Below are 15,932 nucleotides of genomic sequence, written 5' to 3'. Positions count from 1 at the left end.
TTTTTAATTTATTTATTTTTTATTTTTTTTTTTACAATTTTTTTCGTTTTATGTTTTTTTTTTGTTTTTATTTTTTTGGTTTATTTTTATTTATTTAATCTAAAGTTTTGTTTATGTTTTTTATTTTTGTGTTTTGTTTTTTTTTTTTTTTTGAATACTTTTTGTTTATTTCTTTGTTTGTTGTTTATAATTTATTATTGTTTTTGCTTTTGTGCTAATGTTGTGTCAAATGTATTAATTTAATCTACTCTTATGTGATTATATTTATATGTTATTGTTGCAGGATTATGGTGGAGACGGAAATGATTATAGTGGGATTTTTGTACACGATGGTCTGTTCGAAGATGCTCAACAAGCGGTTGATTGGGCGAAACAGGTTGCAATTAGATCAGGTTTTTGTTTAGTAGTAGCAACTCATAAATCTCAACGGGATGGTAGAATGGATCGCATTTTGAGATGCGACCGTTATCGCAAAAGGGAGGAACGAGATTTCAGTCAAGCGATTCGGTTTGATACAAAGCGGAAAGGTTGTGGGTGTCAGTTCAGAGTAAAGGTTCGACAACAGCAAAGGGGTGACGGTTGGGAAGTGAAGAGTTACGGTAAATGGGGGTATCACAACCATGAGATGATCGCATATGAAGTGGGTCATCGACAGTTAAGTGGCCTAAGTCCTGCTGCGAAACTAATTGTAAAAGAAATGAGTGATGCTCAAGTGAAGCCTGCTAAAATATTAGCATCTGTGTTGGAGAAATTTCCTGAAGACCAGCCAAACCGAAGACACATCTACAACGTCAGACATAAATTGAGGTTTGAACGGTCAGAGGGAAGGAACCCTATACAGCAGCTTCTACACCAGGCACAAGCACGTGGTTACCTGTACTGGTTTGAATCTGATGAAGACACATCGGAGGTGACTCATTTGTTCCTTGTGCATCCTGATTGTGCTGATATTGGACAAACCAAGTTCTTCATTTTGGAAACACTACTACATGTAGAGTTGAGAGCGCTCATAGAGCTCTGAAGGACTGGATTGATTCTTCCACCTCTGCTCTGGATACACTGTTCGAGAGAATAAACAAGGCTATTGATACTCAGAGGAACGGCATCAAGAACTCTCTCGAGGACTCCAGACGGCGACATGGCACGATTTATAGCCATTTCATATTTAAGATTCTCCATGGTCGTGTGTCACACTACTGCTTGGGGTTGATTCTGAGCGAGCACACCAGGATGAGGGAGTTGGGTGATGAAGTGCTACCCACGTACTTCATGACATGTTCAACTCGTCGTGCTTGGATCATGAGGAACCTGAGGGGGTCGAGCGACCACGGGGCCGACAACCACGGCGGGAAAGGAGTGCGTTTGAGTACATTCGTGGTCGTGGTCGTGGTTAGTTTTCGTATTTAGTTTTCCCATTTAAATGTGAACCTGTATTTAGTTTTCGTATGCCCACTAATTACAACTTAAAATAAAAGTTATAAAAACTAAAAATATAATGTCAAATTCTAAGAACTTAAAATAATAATTATAAGAACAGATAATGTTAACTTTTACAAACAACTAGGAAAATGTTTTATAAATGCACTGCCGACATATCAATAATCTCTCTGTGACGCCCACTGCCACTGCTCAAGGGCCCGTTCCAGTTCATCAATAACAGCTCTGCCTGTTGCAGTCGTCATGTTGTCCCTCTCCTCAAAAAGTCTGTGTCCCAACTGCGTCATCTTTCCCATCCACTACACATAACAAAACACATAAAATTCAATAACGACGTATTATGAGACGTATTATATGAAAAAAACACAACTACAAATGTTTTATGAGACGTACCGCATCCACGGCAGTGGGCGGTGGCACATCATCATCATCGGCGTCGTCGCCGTGGTGGACGTCTCTGATCAACCTCGGGTGCGAGTGCCGGTTGTACCACTCCATGTAGTGCTGGTCACACATGGCAGCCACCCCAGTTGGCGGCCGCTGCAACTGCTCAATCCATATGCGGGCAACCATCGGAAACTGCTCCCACGTGCCAATCATGCTTGCCGGCCATTGGACGACGTACTCCTTCAACGACGCAGATCGGACGGCCTTACTGGGCCATGCTGGTGGAGGAGGAACAACTTGGACATATCCAAGCTGGCGAAGACAGCGCTGCGGCATGTACGCCTCTACGATCTCACGATACTGAATCAGTCCCGTGTAGAGGGTCCTGGGTACCCTATTACTAGGGTTCTGGCCGAAAGGCATCCAGTTCACCTGCACATTTTTTAAAATTAGTAAGATTCATACAATAAACACATCAAACTATAAAAGTAGAAATAATTTAAACACTTTACCTCTAATGGGGACATCCTGTCAAGCAATAACCGTATCGATCGCAGGCGGTCAATGGACTTCTTCTCGACACGCGGACTCCACGCACAGGCACGTGGCTGGCCATCCCCAATAGGAACCGGGTCGCGGTGTGGTCGAAACGCCGGGAAATACTCGTATATCCACGTCTGTAACAACGTCATACATCCAGTGATACCTGCCGCATCAGCCCGGCTCGAGAATCCTAACTGGCGATACATGTACGCTAATGTAGCCGACCCCCAAGAAAACTGGCCTACTCTGTCGGGCTCACACGCGTCAACTATGTCGCGTGGCCTGAGCTTGTTTCCGCTCTTATCCGGAAACAAGGTACACCCGAGAAGAAGAAAAACATATGCAGCCAGCTGTGTGTCCTGCGTCCTACGTGAAGTGGGGTGCAAACATCGCTGCAAAAACTGCTGCGATCTTAACACCGCCGTGATCCCACACACCAAGTGCCGCTGTGTACAGCGCAGCCCTATCCACCGCCAACAGCTCCGCCAATAAATCTGCCTGATCCGCATCTGTGACAACAGATGCTCGGTTTCCCTCTACGGGAATCCCAAGGATGGCCTCGACGTCATGCAACATGATCGTCATCTCACCGAACGGAAGGTGGAAAGAGTTCGTGTCCGGCTGCCATCGCTCAACGAAAGCCGTGATCAGCGTCGAGTCAATCCTCTCATGCATGGTGGCAGGAAGGTGGCTCACTCTAGTGGCCCTCAATCGGCCGACCATCTCGCTCTCCTCCGGCCAAGCCTCAGCCCAACTACACAAGAAGTTACAAGTCCTCTCCCGGGTTTGGCATTTCAAAATGCCGCTATCCAAAGCCCGCTCTTGGTCCTCCCAAATACGGGTAGCGATGTGTCCTAGAAAGCTAGGAATCACACTCCCGTCTATAGGTCCCCCAACCACCTCGCCCCTCACCACCCAAGAATCATTAACGGCCCTCGACCGTTTTCTGCTAACCGCAGACACAGTGGACGCAGATGATGTGCCAGATCTACTAACAAATCTACCATCTCTACCCTTACGCACGTCTACCCTACGCGTCTCATACACATCATCAAGCCTCTGACTGAATGGACCGTAATCATCATATGGTCCACTCTGATCGTCCACATCCTCATCTGCATCCTCCTCCTCCTCCTCCTCATCACCATCATCATCTTCATCATCCTCAGAATAGTGCACCCGTTCTCTACGAGCCGAGGCCGAAATACCACGGGATCTAACGTGTCTGGGCCCCGAGCTCTCCATTGAGTTCATCGTACTTCTCATAATGTCCATACTCTTCCCAGCCCCAGAACGAAAATACGATGCCTAACACAAAATAACAAAACATGTAATATGCAATATAAACATGTAATATAAACATAAAAAAAGTAATTAAAATAAATAAATAAAACAATATACATATGATGGAAAATAAATTAAAAACATTACAAAATATTAACAACCTAAAAATAAAAAAATTAATAACCTAATAAATAAATAAATAAAAAATTGGAAAAAACAAAGCAAAAAAAAAAATTACCCAAAAAAAACAAATTGGAAAAAACAAAGTGAAAAATATAAAATTATAAAAACTTAAAAAAAGAAGAACATCAAAATTTTAAAAAAAATTTATAACAAAAAAAAGGGAACATAAAATTTTTTTTAAGTAAAAAAACTAATTCAAAAAAAAAAAAAAAAAGAACAATAAACAAGAACATAAAATTAAAAATTAAAAAAAAAAAAAGAGGAACATAAAATTTTTTTAAAAAAAACCAACAAAATTTAAAACAAAATAAAAAAAAAAATCAGAAACATAAAATTTAAAATTAAAAAAAAGAAAAACAAATTTAAAAAAAAATCAAAAAAAAAATAATTATTTTCGAAAATTAAATTTCAAATTTAAAACCAAAAAAAAATTAAAAAAAAAAATAAAAAGGCGGCGGCGCCTAGGCCAGACGCCGTGACGGTGGCGGCGGCGTCTAGCCCAGACGCCACTACCACGGCGGCGGCGCCTAGGCCAGACGCCGGTGCCGTGGTTCTGGCGCCTGGGCCAGACGCCACCGCCACCGTCACGGCGTCTGGATTAGGCGCCGCCGCCGTGGTAGTGGCGTCTGGGCTAGACGCCGCCGCCGTGGTGGTGGCGTCTGGCCTAGGCGCCGCCACCGCCTCCGACCTTTTTTTTTAATTTTTAAACACAAAATTAATAAAAAATACCTTCTCGCCGGAAAACCGCTGTCCACCCGCCGCCTGTGCCGCCACTTCCTTGCCGGGCCGCCTCGACATCGCTCGGAAAGTTTTTTAGAGAGAGAAAGTGGAAGTAGAGAATTGAGAGAAGAAATTGTGTTTTTTACTTTGAGGGCAAAAGTGACAATTCACTCTAATTTTGTGGGCTTTATGTGGAGATTCGCGGGCGATGTTTAGCAATTGAGCTGATGTTTCTAGGATATTAGCTTAATTATACGTCTTTATTTGTTTTGCGATCCTATTATCGCTTGTCTAATGGAATTGCAGCATCCTGAACCTCTCCACTAGATCTGCTATAACCGAGGTTGTTAAAAAATGTTAGGGCCTATATATGTGTTGTTACTTGTTACTTTGTTAGTAAGCCTGCCATTGGACTATTTTGCACACAACTACTAATCTTTAGTAGCTAGTTTATTTCATGGTAGTTTAAGGTTTTTTTTTGGAAGAACATGTTTACAATCATAATATAAACAATTATTTTGCATTTAACATACCAATGAATTATAGTTGGATTTATTAGAGCTTGGTATCCTTTATGTTTATGTTAAATTAATTTGTGTTCATTTTTAGATTGTCACGACTCACGAGTAGAAGAGATTGGAGAAATCTCTTGCACAAAAGGCTAAACAAGTGACTGAGTGAACATATACAAATAAAATACAAGTAATAAATATTGCATATTGTTCTTTTCATTCATGCCTAAGTAACCAATTTTGTCTATTCCAAAAAAAAAAAAAAATTAAATTGTACTTGATTGAAAAGAAATGAAGTTCCCTCATAATTGCAAATTCTTTAAAAGTGTAATCCCTCGGCCAACCAAGCCATCAATAAAATTCTATACACCCAATTGCAATACAACTTTACACCATAGTGTGTGTTTAAGTTCAATCATTGCCATGCCTTCCTCTTGTGATTTGTGTAATTAGTGGATTAGTGATTCTAACTTTCCCATATATTTGGCAAGCATATTCATAAAATAAATTGATTATTTATACCCAATATTATACTTTTAGGTAATATAATGCATTAATTAAAGCTATAATGGATTGCATTGCTTCTCAATGTGGATCGTTTCTAATTTGCGTGCTATAACGAAACGGCATTGGTGGTGTGGCCGTGCGGGAGCTATTGTGAGTGACAAAGTCTTAGATCATCCCAAAAAAATTTAAAATTTATGTGGGCTCACATCTCATACCATACGTGATACGTCCATACATAGTGTCTATCCACCTTTTTTGTGCTCACATACAAATTTTATAATACATTTGTTGGCATCCAACCCAAATACCCAATATTCATTTTTTTTTTAAATATCATGCTAATATTGATTTAATGGAAAGGATTATATCTTTTGTGAGATTGAAGGTTTATTGTCCATTAGATATTTAGATGTACTCATGTACATGATGATAATTCTCTATCCTTCTTCCTACTCTTAAAATGTCTAATTGAGTTGAACCGAGTAGGCTAGTGCAAAATTCCAACCTAATTAACAAATTTTATTTGAGTAATATACTACTAGTACGATATTTAGTACTCCATCAACATTCATATTTTAGGACTATACTATTGCTTATTTTAGGATAATTAGTATTGTATTACTTATTTAGGAAATATAGAAATATAGAGTTATCCTTTAAAAGTAATATAAACATTACCTTATAAATTTTTAGAATCATCTCACAATTTCAGTCTGTAGTTAATTAAGACCCGTTCACTTCAGCTTAATTTCAGTTCAGTTCAGTTCAGTTTAGCTCCAATCAGTTCAGTTCAGTTTAGCTTCTAATTTCTTTCTCTCATAAAATATTTAGTTCAGTTCAGTTCAGCTCCAATCAGTTCAGTTCAGTTCAGTTCAGTTCAACTCCAATCAGTTCAGTTCAGTTCAGTTCAACTCCAATCAGTTCAGTTCAGATCAGTTCATTTCAGCTCAAATCAATTCAATTCACCTTCAATCAGTTCAGTAAATATGACCAGGCCCTTAGTTATCCAATTAAAGACATGTAGGAGATACAATTCTAATTAATTGATTGATATTTTTAAAACATCCAATTAATGAAGGTATATACAGTATAATCAACGACTGATCCCATATCAATCAATATTTATAGTTTAAGTAGCTCATAATGCGGGCTTTTCCCACACCTCATCATCCATATAGAGAATAAGACCAAACAAATTGGCACCTCACACACCTAAGCCCCTGGCTATTGGGTGTATGTTGCTATTAATGTTTGTTATTTGTACTACTGGTACAGTACAGTGATGTTAGCATTTGTCCAATACAGCAATACTTGTGTTCATACATTACATTCAAATTCAACGTTATTTGAAATAAATTTGAGGATATTTTTATTAAGTACAATCATGTGAGCTAAAAATCAAGCATGACTAAAATCAGTAACATACTTTGGGTATTGAGAATTGACACATAGTTATGAGATCATGTTCGGTTAGCTTGGTTAAAATCTAGAGGATTACTCGTACATGGTAGTACTCAATACCTAAGATCATATTTCATTTACATTATTTATCCTTGTGGCTTTTTGTTATACAAAAAAATAAACATAATTTAATTTGATTATACATTTCTAAATTAATAGTCCTTTTCATGTTACAATGATTGATAGTGAATTTGAACAAATATTAAAAAAAGAAATCCATGGTATACAAATTGTCCATGATAAAAACAAAAATGTATTATAGAAATTGTTATATTATCATCTTTTTTCAATTTCTCATTATTATCCACAATCCATCACCCTATTTAGTTGGATATACTACTCAATAATTGCAACCTTATCTTTAAGGAGTTTATTTTCTGAAGATTTGTATAAGACTATTTGTTGGTTAGCTCAAATAATGTTATGCATATATTTTTTTTTTAAAAGGGTAAATGACATACAGGGTACTTATTTTCTATCTTTGCATATTATAAATTAATGTGCACAAATAATGACATTTGACATATAAGGACCATTTTAGTTCAAATGGTCTGGATTGTTGTATACTTCTGAAATGATTATATAGTAAATGTTATGAACTTATTATAATTTCAAGTTATATAATACTGTAGTTCTTATTTAAATTTAATTCCTCCTAAAGTAAGTTTATATACTTAAGGCCAGGTAAAAACAAGGTTTAATAGAATACTCGTAATTTGCAACATCAAAGCAACAACTTCTAGTTTTTAGGTTTAAAAAACACTTATATAATATTGGAGAATTGTAATCATGCATGTTAGGTTTGTGTTAACTTTTCATGAAGGTGGACAATGAGGATGGTGACCAATAATCCAATATATAAACATGAATGTGGTAGCTGTCCAATTCAACTGCGTCAGAACACGGTAATTAGTCCAATTACAATTAATTAAAAATGGTGATTAAGTAGATTTGAATCACTTTAAAACTCTTATTTAATAACCTTAAATCGTTGAGGAACGCCAGGTAAAGTTGAAGTTTATTGAGTGGATTTTCGGGGGTGGAAATTCTCTTACCTTTTCCCCTATTATTATATCAAGGTTTATTTATTCGATTTTTGTGGGTTGCATGATTAGCATTGATTCCTCAAACTAATGATTAAGAGGAGCCAATCAAAATTTGATGATAAAAATAAGTATTTGGAAAGGTCACCATAAGGTGACCCTTAAATCATGTACGCAAAATTTAATTGAAAAAGTCCAAAATAAAGTATCTGCGTCATATGACGCATTACACACAATAATGGCTACATTACAATAATGCCTGCATACTAATGATGTTTTAACATGTAATTTGATTCCAATGTACTTTGACATTACACTTTGATAACATAACAAAACCACATACTTTCTCCCTTATTAATAACACATACCAAGTAAAATCTTATTAATTGCGGGATTCATATTGTGTTGTTAACATTAAATTTGTACACGAACCCATCTGAAGTAGACACCTTTAATTAATAACATCGATCAACACATGAATATGTCCTGGGTAGGCACGGTAGGATAATTGGCAAATGAAAACCCCCACGAATTCATCGAAAAACCATCATCAAAATCAAGATCAAAGCTTCCAAAGCTCTCTTGATCATCACATTCACTGCTTGTAGTAGTCCTAAAGATAACGTTACTATTATTAATGTTGTTGTTGCTGACGCTGAGGCAGTTAATAATATCATTAAGTGACTGAAGACGATTACTGAGCTCAGCTAGCTGAGCCCTGAGGACAGAATTCTCTGCCTCAACGTCTAGGTAAAGCTGCGTGGTACCGTTTGTGGTGGACAAGATCTTGTTGTTTTGAGCCTTAAGCTCGTTCACCTCAACTGCTAGATCGTCTAGATGTTTCTGCTTTCGAAGGCGGGATCGCCTTGCTGATTCGCGGTTGGATTGCATACGCTTTCTCTTCCTTGTATCCATGACTTGTTGAGGGTCTGCCTCGGATCCAGATGATGAATTGTTGTTATGAACAATAACTTGCTGTTGTGGACTTACAGATGAAGTTGAACTAGCCATCTATGTTAACAATATATAATTATACTATACGTACGTAACAAAGAAAATAAATATATGTATATATATATTTATATTTGTTGAAGAAGGTGATTAGTTCATGAGAAAACGTAGAACCAGTAGAGGAAGACAACAGAGAAGGAGGAGACAAGGTGGGTACGACGGCGAAGGGCGGAGTTGATGGTGAACCCACAGAGGAGGACTTCACTGATTATAGGAGACATTAAGAATACAAATGATGGTAGGTTTCAATCTTAATCATCTAATTTTATTTCATGTTTGTGTTTGGTACGTGTATGTAAATATGGAATCAAGATGTGTAAGAGAGATCGAAAGAGAAAATTGGTTGGATTATTTTTGGGTTGGAGGAAGCTTGTAAGATGAGCCAATCTATGAAGAAGAAGGAAGAAAGAAAAACTTGACAAAAAAAACAAAACTTATTAAACCAAAAAGAGAGAAGGAAATTAAAGTGTGGAGGAGAAATTAAAGAGGTTTTGGTGATGGGTGAAGGTTGTATTTTATAACAAGTGATTGATTATTGTTTACTACTAATTAACTCTAAAGATACTTTTTAAAGTACTCCAATAGGCCATTTATAGTAGTCCAACCTAATTGAGTACTATTTCATTATATTTAAATCCAAAATCAATGGTTGAGATTTTTTCTTCACCTAAGTGTGTGTATAACTTTTGAGTTTAGACCATGTATTATTTGTATAATTATTATGTATATTTAATTGCAACTTGTGAAGGTTAGTTGTTGTCATTAGATCATTTAGAGAAAATAATATAATAATTTCTTACTAATATATATACTCACTAGGCCTTATATACAAGTTTTTTGTCATTATAAAATGTTTAAATCACAATTTATCTCTTAATAAAAATTATAACTAGAGCTTAATGTGAGGTGGGAAAATTAAACATACAATTTATATCATACACAAACATTCATTCTTAAATCTTAAGGACTAAATCAAAACCTTATTAATAATAAATTTGGACTTGTATATTACTATACATTAAACATGATCAAAATTTTGAGAATTGGGATTTAGGACAACGTGGGCTCTCTATTTTACGAAGGTTCGGAGTATGAAGTTGGAGCACTCTTCACAGAAATAGTCTTGAAACTAAATTAACAAAATTATAATGAGTAGTTTAAATGTTTCTAATTAAAATGGTGGCGGTGGATCATTCCAAATGCAAGCTGTCACACGACATCAAGGATTCAACGCCAATGATTTCTTATCATACTCTTTCTGTTTTTTTTTTTAGGATTGAAGATCTCCAATCATATTTGGTGGTAAATAGAGATGCTAAAATAGGTGCTTTGAAATTGGCCACCGTTTGTTTTTTATTTTTTAAGGGTATGTTCGGCAAAATATAGCTGTGAAGGTAGCTGTAACTGTGGAGATAATTGTGAGCTGTGTATGTAGCTGTTAGCTATCAACAAGCTGTTAGCTGTGAAGATAAATAATTTAGATATGAAGGTTCGGTAAAGTAGCGGTTGACTAGCTGTTACATATAAAAATCAACATTTTATTTTTAAAACTATAGATTAAATTTTTAACAGCTACCTCAAAAGCTACCTCTAATTTCAAAAGCTAATCTTTCTAACTTTTCATAAAAGCTACCTCCACCACTAAAAGCTACCATAACCACTACTTTGCCAAACACTCACTTTTTTTGTTAAGTAGTGATTTGACTGGGTCAAACCACTAAAAGCTACTCAAAAACTAGCGCCGAACATGCCCTAAGTTTGAGTATTTATTTATAATCAGTGTTCCGTAGAGGCTTTTGTATTCGTCTAAATTATATTGCACAAATCGCGGAAAACTTTTATAATTTTGTTATTTTTTATTTTTTTATTGACAATCAAAGATAAATTTAGGTTCGATTTTAAATGTAGACCAAATAAGTTATTTTTATTTCGATTAAAAAGATGAGAATATAATTCAATATCAATCATAGCAAGAGAGAAACGGTTATAAAATTTGATGTCTATTAGGTTGCCATAAATTGTAGTGGGATACTGGGATGTAATATGGAGTTGAAGAAATGGCGGGGCTCAAACTTTGTTGCCATAATGTGGTGAGATGTAATAGTAATAGTAATAGTATATGGAGTAGAAGAAATGGCGGGATTCAAACTTATGATCTCAAAATCACTCCATGAGTTGTCCATTAACCCACCATTTTCCCTAAACATGCTTGATTATTTCCATATTCATTATAATTTCAGCAATTATAAATTTATAACCCGTAAAAATAACAATAAAGATATCCCAATAAAGTAAACAAAGCGAAGGGATTATAGCTTCTCTGGTTGCAATTGGGTAATATATTTAGGAAGATCAGAGGCAGGTCCAATCCTAAATTTGTAGCAACTGACTACTTTGGTTACATATTTGGAATTGTCTGAATTTTGGAATTGTCTCAGCATGTCAACATTTTCGAAGTATAATCTCTAAAGCTCAAGGTCATTGGGTCCAATGGGTTTTATCTGATCCAATGGGCTCTAATATCCTGCCCAATAGACTGATAGAGTAGCAGGAAAACAGACTCAGCGTTAAAAAAAAAAGGCAGAACGTAAAAAATGTGGCTGCTGGGATTCGAGCCCAGGTCTCCACGGCCACAACGTGGAATTCTAACCACTAAACTACAGCCACTTTGCTGTAAAATATGTTTTATTGTGTATAATAATATCACATAAGCCAGACAAACGCTAGACAAAGTATGTTTCCAGTCATAGAATATGCATGAATTTCTTTTATTTGATCTAAACTCTAAAGCTTCACTTATTACTTTTAAGCAAATTATAGAAAATACAGTGTGTTACAACTTAGAACGAAGTAATACCTTGACCGTGAATTAATATTGATACTCAATAATTCAAACCAATAAAACTTTCTTATATGCTACTGTAGTTAAGTATTATATTAAGAGGAAAGTAATTAATACTAATTCTTCTCTCACTTTTTTTCAATTTTCTTGTCCGTCCGAGAGACCGAGATATGATACTAGAATCACTATGGATACATTTACCAACATACAATAATTGATAGAGTACAACTTTGACAATCAGTATCTTCAATTATAATAATGAAACTAAGGGTCTATTCACTTCTGCTTAATTTCAGTTCACTTCTGCTTAATTTCAGTTAACTTCAGCTCCAATCAGTTCAGTTCAGTTCAGCACTTCAGCTCAGCTAACCTCAGTTTAATAAATATGAACAAATCCTAAAATATACACATACTTGTATTAAAATGATTCGAGTAATTTGCAACAAACTATTATATATTCAAACGAGGCAATAGGTAGAGAAATGCAATTAAGGGTAACATTATGGATAATATGATGAAGAGGTGGGTATTTAAATACAGTACGACCAATTATACTGTAATGTTTTACTTTGTAATTAAAAAATTGATGCGGATCGAATTTTGGCCATTGATAGTGCACTGAAAGTTTCCTTTCGCGTGCACCAAAAAATAATAATAAAACCAAGTGGTCTTTCTACATAAATAAAAATATATAAAAGTTCTGTCATATACAAGTATTAAAATTTGCTTTCTTGGTCGGCTGCAGCTAAGATGTAGATGATCATTTTAGAAACTCTTAGCTTGCTTGCTTAATTAATTAATTTGTCAAACATTATTGACCTTTTATTCAACTTATATTTCTCATTCGAAAAAGTTACATATACGAGCTGAGGATTTAATCAAATAATAATAGCACACAAAATAATGTGTAATGTACAATACTCCATACTCTCCTTCTTTTACAATTTATTCACATAATTAATAAAGAAACACATATTACCAAGTTTGACGCATATGTACTGAACTAATTGATTATAAGTTTATGTTTTAAAAAGATACACTGAAATGAACATAACAAAAACCACCTAATTATTCTTGTAATTAAGAAAATCACCAAAGATAATCAAAATGAATTGAAGTACATGGATAATGAAAAAAATAAAATAAAATTGGAAATCATTAATAGAATCAAGTGAGCTATTTAAGGACTATATAATATCAAAGTTATAGGGAGGAAAAACTTTTGCCAACCCCTCAAAATAAAAAAAGAAATGAACAAAGGTCACTCATCATATACATGAATAATGAATCAAAGTGGATAAAATTTGTATGTAGATGAAGAGAGTATATTAACTCCTTACTCTAATAAAATTTAGAGGGTGTTTGTTATAAGTTTTATTTCTTTTAAAAACAATAACAACTCATCGATTCTAAAATGTTAAGTGAGTTTTCAATTCAAAATCAGTTGTTTTTGACCAAATTAGATTGCGAATATGGCAATGACCTAAATTGTTAAAATGAGAGTGGACTGTAGCTTGTAGGATATGATTGTGTAGATTGGGAACTTCAACAACATTGAATATAATGTGTAATTAATCTCACAAAACAAAAACCTAAATCAATGTTAAATTGAAACAAATCACAATCACATATGAATTACTATATTAACAACTAATCATCTTTCGGTAGGATCGCAAATAGATATAAATGAAAACACCTTAATAACAAAATGAGAAAAAGTAGTAGGACCATGGTCCCTGAAAGCTGGATTCATACCCTAGAAAAATTAAAATTTTGAATAGGGAAAAAGATGTAGATTCTCTGCTTACAATGCCTTGTCTTCTTCTGAATCACCCTACTTTAATCCGCCTCATACCAACTTTATCCCCCTCCTTTCCAGGCTCCTTGACCACATTATCATATATTCCCATCTCTAATTATCAACCATCTATTCAAACTCGCTATAATACTATTTACATTATGAGTCTTATCAAGTGAACCAGCTTATATTAAATTTAATAACGGGGCTTGTATGGTACTTCGTATAACTATTGTATTTTCGTATCTCCAATGTATGTCTAGACCTAGCTAGGAATTGTAGTCTCTATTCATGAATTATGATTACATGAAACGAGCACTACAAAGGGAATCTGGGAATCCCAATGTTTCGACTTTCGATTATAAGCGGATAATTTTCATAGATATTGTTAATAAAGGGTGATTTCAAAGATAAATACTCCTAATTGACTTAAAAGTTCGTTCTGCAAGCCGTCACTTTATTAGATAATACACTACTTACATAAATTGATAAATATACAAGTATAACTAAAGTAGCTTGACCAATAAAATTTTGTCCATGGTCTAGATAATATAATAGCTAGGGAGCTGGGTCCTAATCATCAAAGTTTTAAAAAGTTTGATTTAAAGCAAAAATATTGAAAAATTAAATAAAGTTTGATTTGACTTCATATTATTAGCTGATAATTTTTCCGATACTAATATAATAAGATAAATGCACAGAAAAAAAATAATTCTTGTAAAAAATATTCGATCTACTTTGTAGTAAAAATTATATAGAATTAAGGGCAGCCACATTTTATTATTAAGAGATGTGCTAAAATAATTAAGCTGTTGTTTTCAACTCCAGTACTTTTTGCTCATTATCATCGCACTTAAGCAAATAAATAATTAGCAAATGTACTTTGTATTTAAATATTAATTTGCAAAATGATAAGTTGAAAATTGGATCATCAACTAACTGTTTGGTAGATGGAATAGCCAGAACATAAAAAGGTTGCACATACATAAACATAAATTAAAGGAAGTAAGATATTATAGGAGGCGGGTCAGACAGTGACATAATAAGGTACTTAAAACAAAATGATGAATTAATAACTAATTTTGAGAATTTTATACTTTGTATAACAATAGGAGTACTTAATTATTGGTCTTTAATTTCTGAGCACATACCATTCATATAATTATATTATTAATAAAGAGTTAAGTACGTACATCAAATTAAAATTTACAACAAAAATTGTGGTGATTTTTGTAATAATGTGCAAGCTAGGCTCCTTTCTATTGCCAAAGTATTATTTGTGATTGAAACTCAATTTGATTTTGATCAAGGGAAACTAAAATACCTCAATCACTCTTCCTCTAACTTAAATCGCGAATTAGAAGAACTGTTTCAAGCATCTTTGCCAAATTGGCCCAATTCAATATATATACAAAATTAAGTACTACTCCGTACTATACTACTATTCCCTTCATTCTTTTAGACATACTTATTATTTAGAATGCTTCTTTGTAAGACAAAATAAAGGACAAACTAGAAAGAACAAAAGAAGTATGTAATTATAACTACTAATTTCCGTAGTATGCATTAGAATTACACCGATCCTCCATATAGCCATAGCGGCCAAGCAATTTGTACATAAAGATTATTAGCAACATAATAACTTTAACAAGAGATCGGACTTAATTAACCAGTTACTTTAGGTCTTTAGTAGTCTATTATAACACGTTAATGATCCTAGGGTTCAGCCAATCGTATATACGATACAGTCGCTGCAGATTGATATACATTGTTTAATTTCTGATACATTACGAACATGAACATATAAGCATGTGAGGTAGTAGTGGAATCTACCATATTTTTTTATGAAAAAGGTTTGATTGTAAATTTGTCAGCATGTATACATGTTTCAGGGAGATCAGACCATGCATGTATGGAGAAGAATGAATGAAGTGCAAATTAAAATGCTCATACTTCTATATATACCTCATTCCTCATCATCAAACTTTTCATTTCCTTTTCAAGTTTTTTATTCATTTTTTCTGTCAATATTTATGGGCATTGTGGAAGAATGTGTTGTTTCTGCTGCTTCTGTCTCTCCCATTCTATTATATCTTACTCTTAACAAGATTTTATTCCATCATTGAATGTCTTTAATTTTATTCTCCCAATTCCTAACCTCTAGAAAACTAACCTCATCTTACTTTTTATACTACATATAAACT

General features: G+C 34.4%; 3 protein-coding genes and 1 non-coding gene across 4 annotated transcripts; all 4 read right to left on the bottom strand.

Moving 5' to 3' along the window:
* Window positions 1–1,493: 1,493 nt before the first annotated feature.
* On the bottom strand, window positions 1,494–2,761 carry LOC110682537 (protein MAINTENANCE OF MERISTEMS-like). The gene is made up of 3 exons (XM_021858883.1): window positions 2,337–2,761; window positions 1,831–2,256; window positions 1,494–1,736 (listed from the first exon to the last, which is right to left on the bottom strand). The coding sequence occupies exons 1-3, from the start codon at window positions 2,571–2,573 to the stop codon at window positions 1,596–1,598; spliced, it is 804 nt and encodes a 267-aa protein (XP_021714575.1). The 5' UTR covers window positions 2,574–2,761; the 3' UTR covers window positions 1,494–1,595.
* Window positions 2,734–4,691, bottom strand: LOC110682607. The gene is made up of 2 exons (XM_021858961.1): window positions 4,564–4,691; window positions 2,734–3,675 (listed from the first exon to the last, which is right to left on the bottom strand). Exons 1-2 carry the CDS (start codon window positions 4,630–4,632, stop codon window positions 2,734–2,736), a joined length of 1,011 nt encoding a protein of 336 aa, XP_021714653.1. The 5' UTR covers window positions 4,633–4,691.
* Window positions 4,692–8,257: 3,566 nt separating this feature from the next.
* LOC110682536 (bZIP transcription factor 11-like) lies at window positions 8,258–9,658 on the bottom strand. Its single transcript, XM_021858881.1, has one exon. It carries the CDS (start codon window positions 9,086–9,088, stop codon window positions 8,546–8,548), a length of 543 nt encoding a protein of 180 aa, XP_021714573.1. The 5' UTR covers window positions 9,089–9,658; the 3' UTR covers window positions 8,258–8,545.
* A 2,025-nt stretch (window positions 9,659–11,683) lies between these two features.
* TRNAH-GUG lies at window positions 11,684–11,755 on the bottom strand. The gene has a single exon. It is a non-coding gene; the product is annotated as a tRNA-His (tRNA).
* Between the last annotated feature and the right edge of the window lie 4,177 nt (window positions 11,756–15,932).

This window comes from Chenopodium quinoa, unplaced genomic scaffold (genome assembly GCF_001683475.1).
Source record: "Chenopodium quinoa cultivar QQ74 unplaced genomic scaffold, ASM168347v1, whole genome shotgun sequence".
NCBI classification, from domain to species: Eukaryota; Viridiplantae; Streptophyta; class Magnoliopsida; order Caryophyllales; family Amaranthaceae; genus Chenopodium; species Chenopodium quinoa.
Note: the sequence above shows the minus strand (reverse complement) of the source record. Positions and strands in the feature narration are given on the sequence as shown.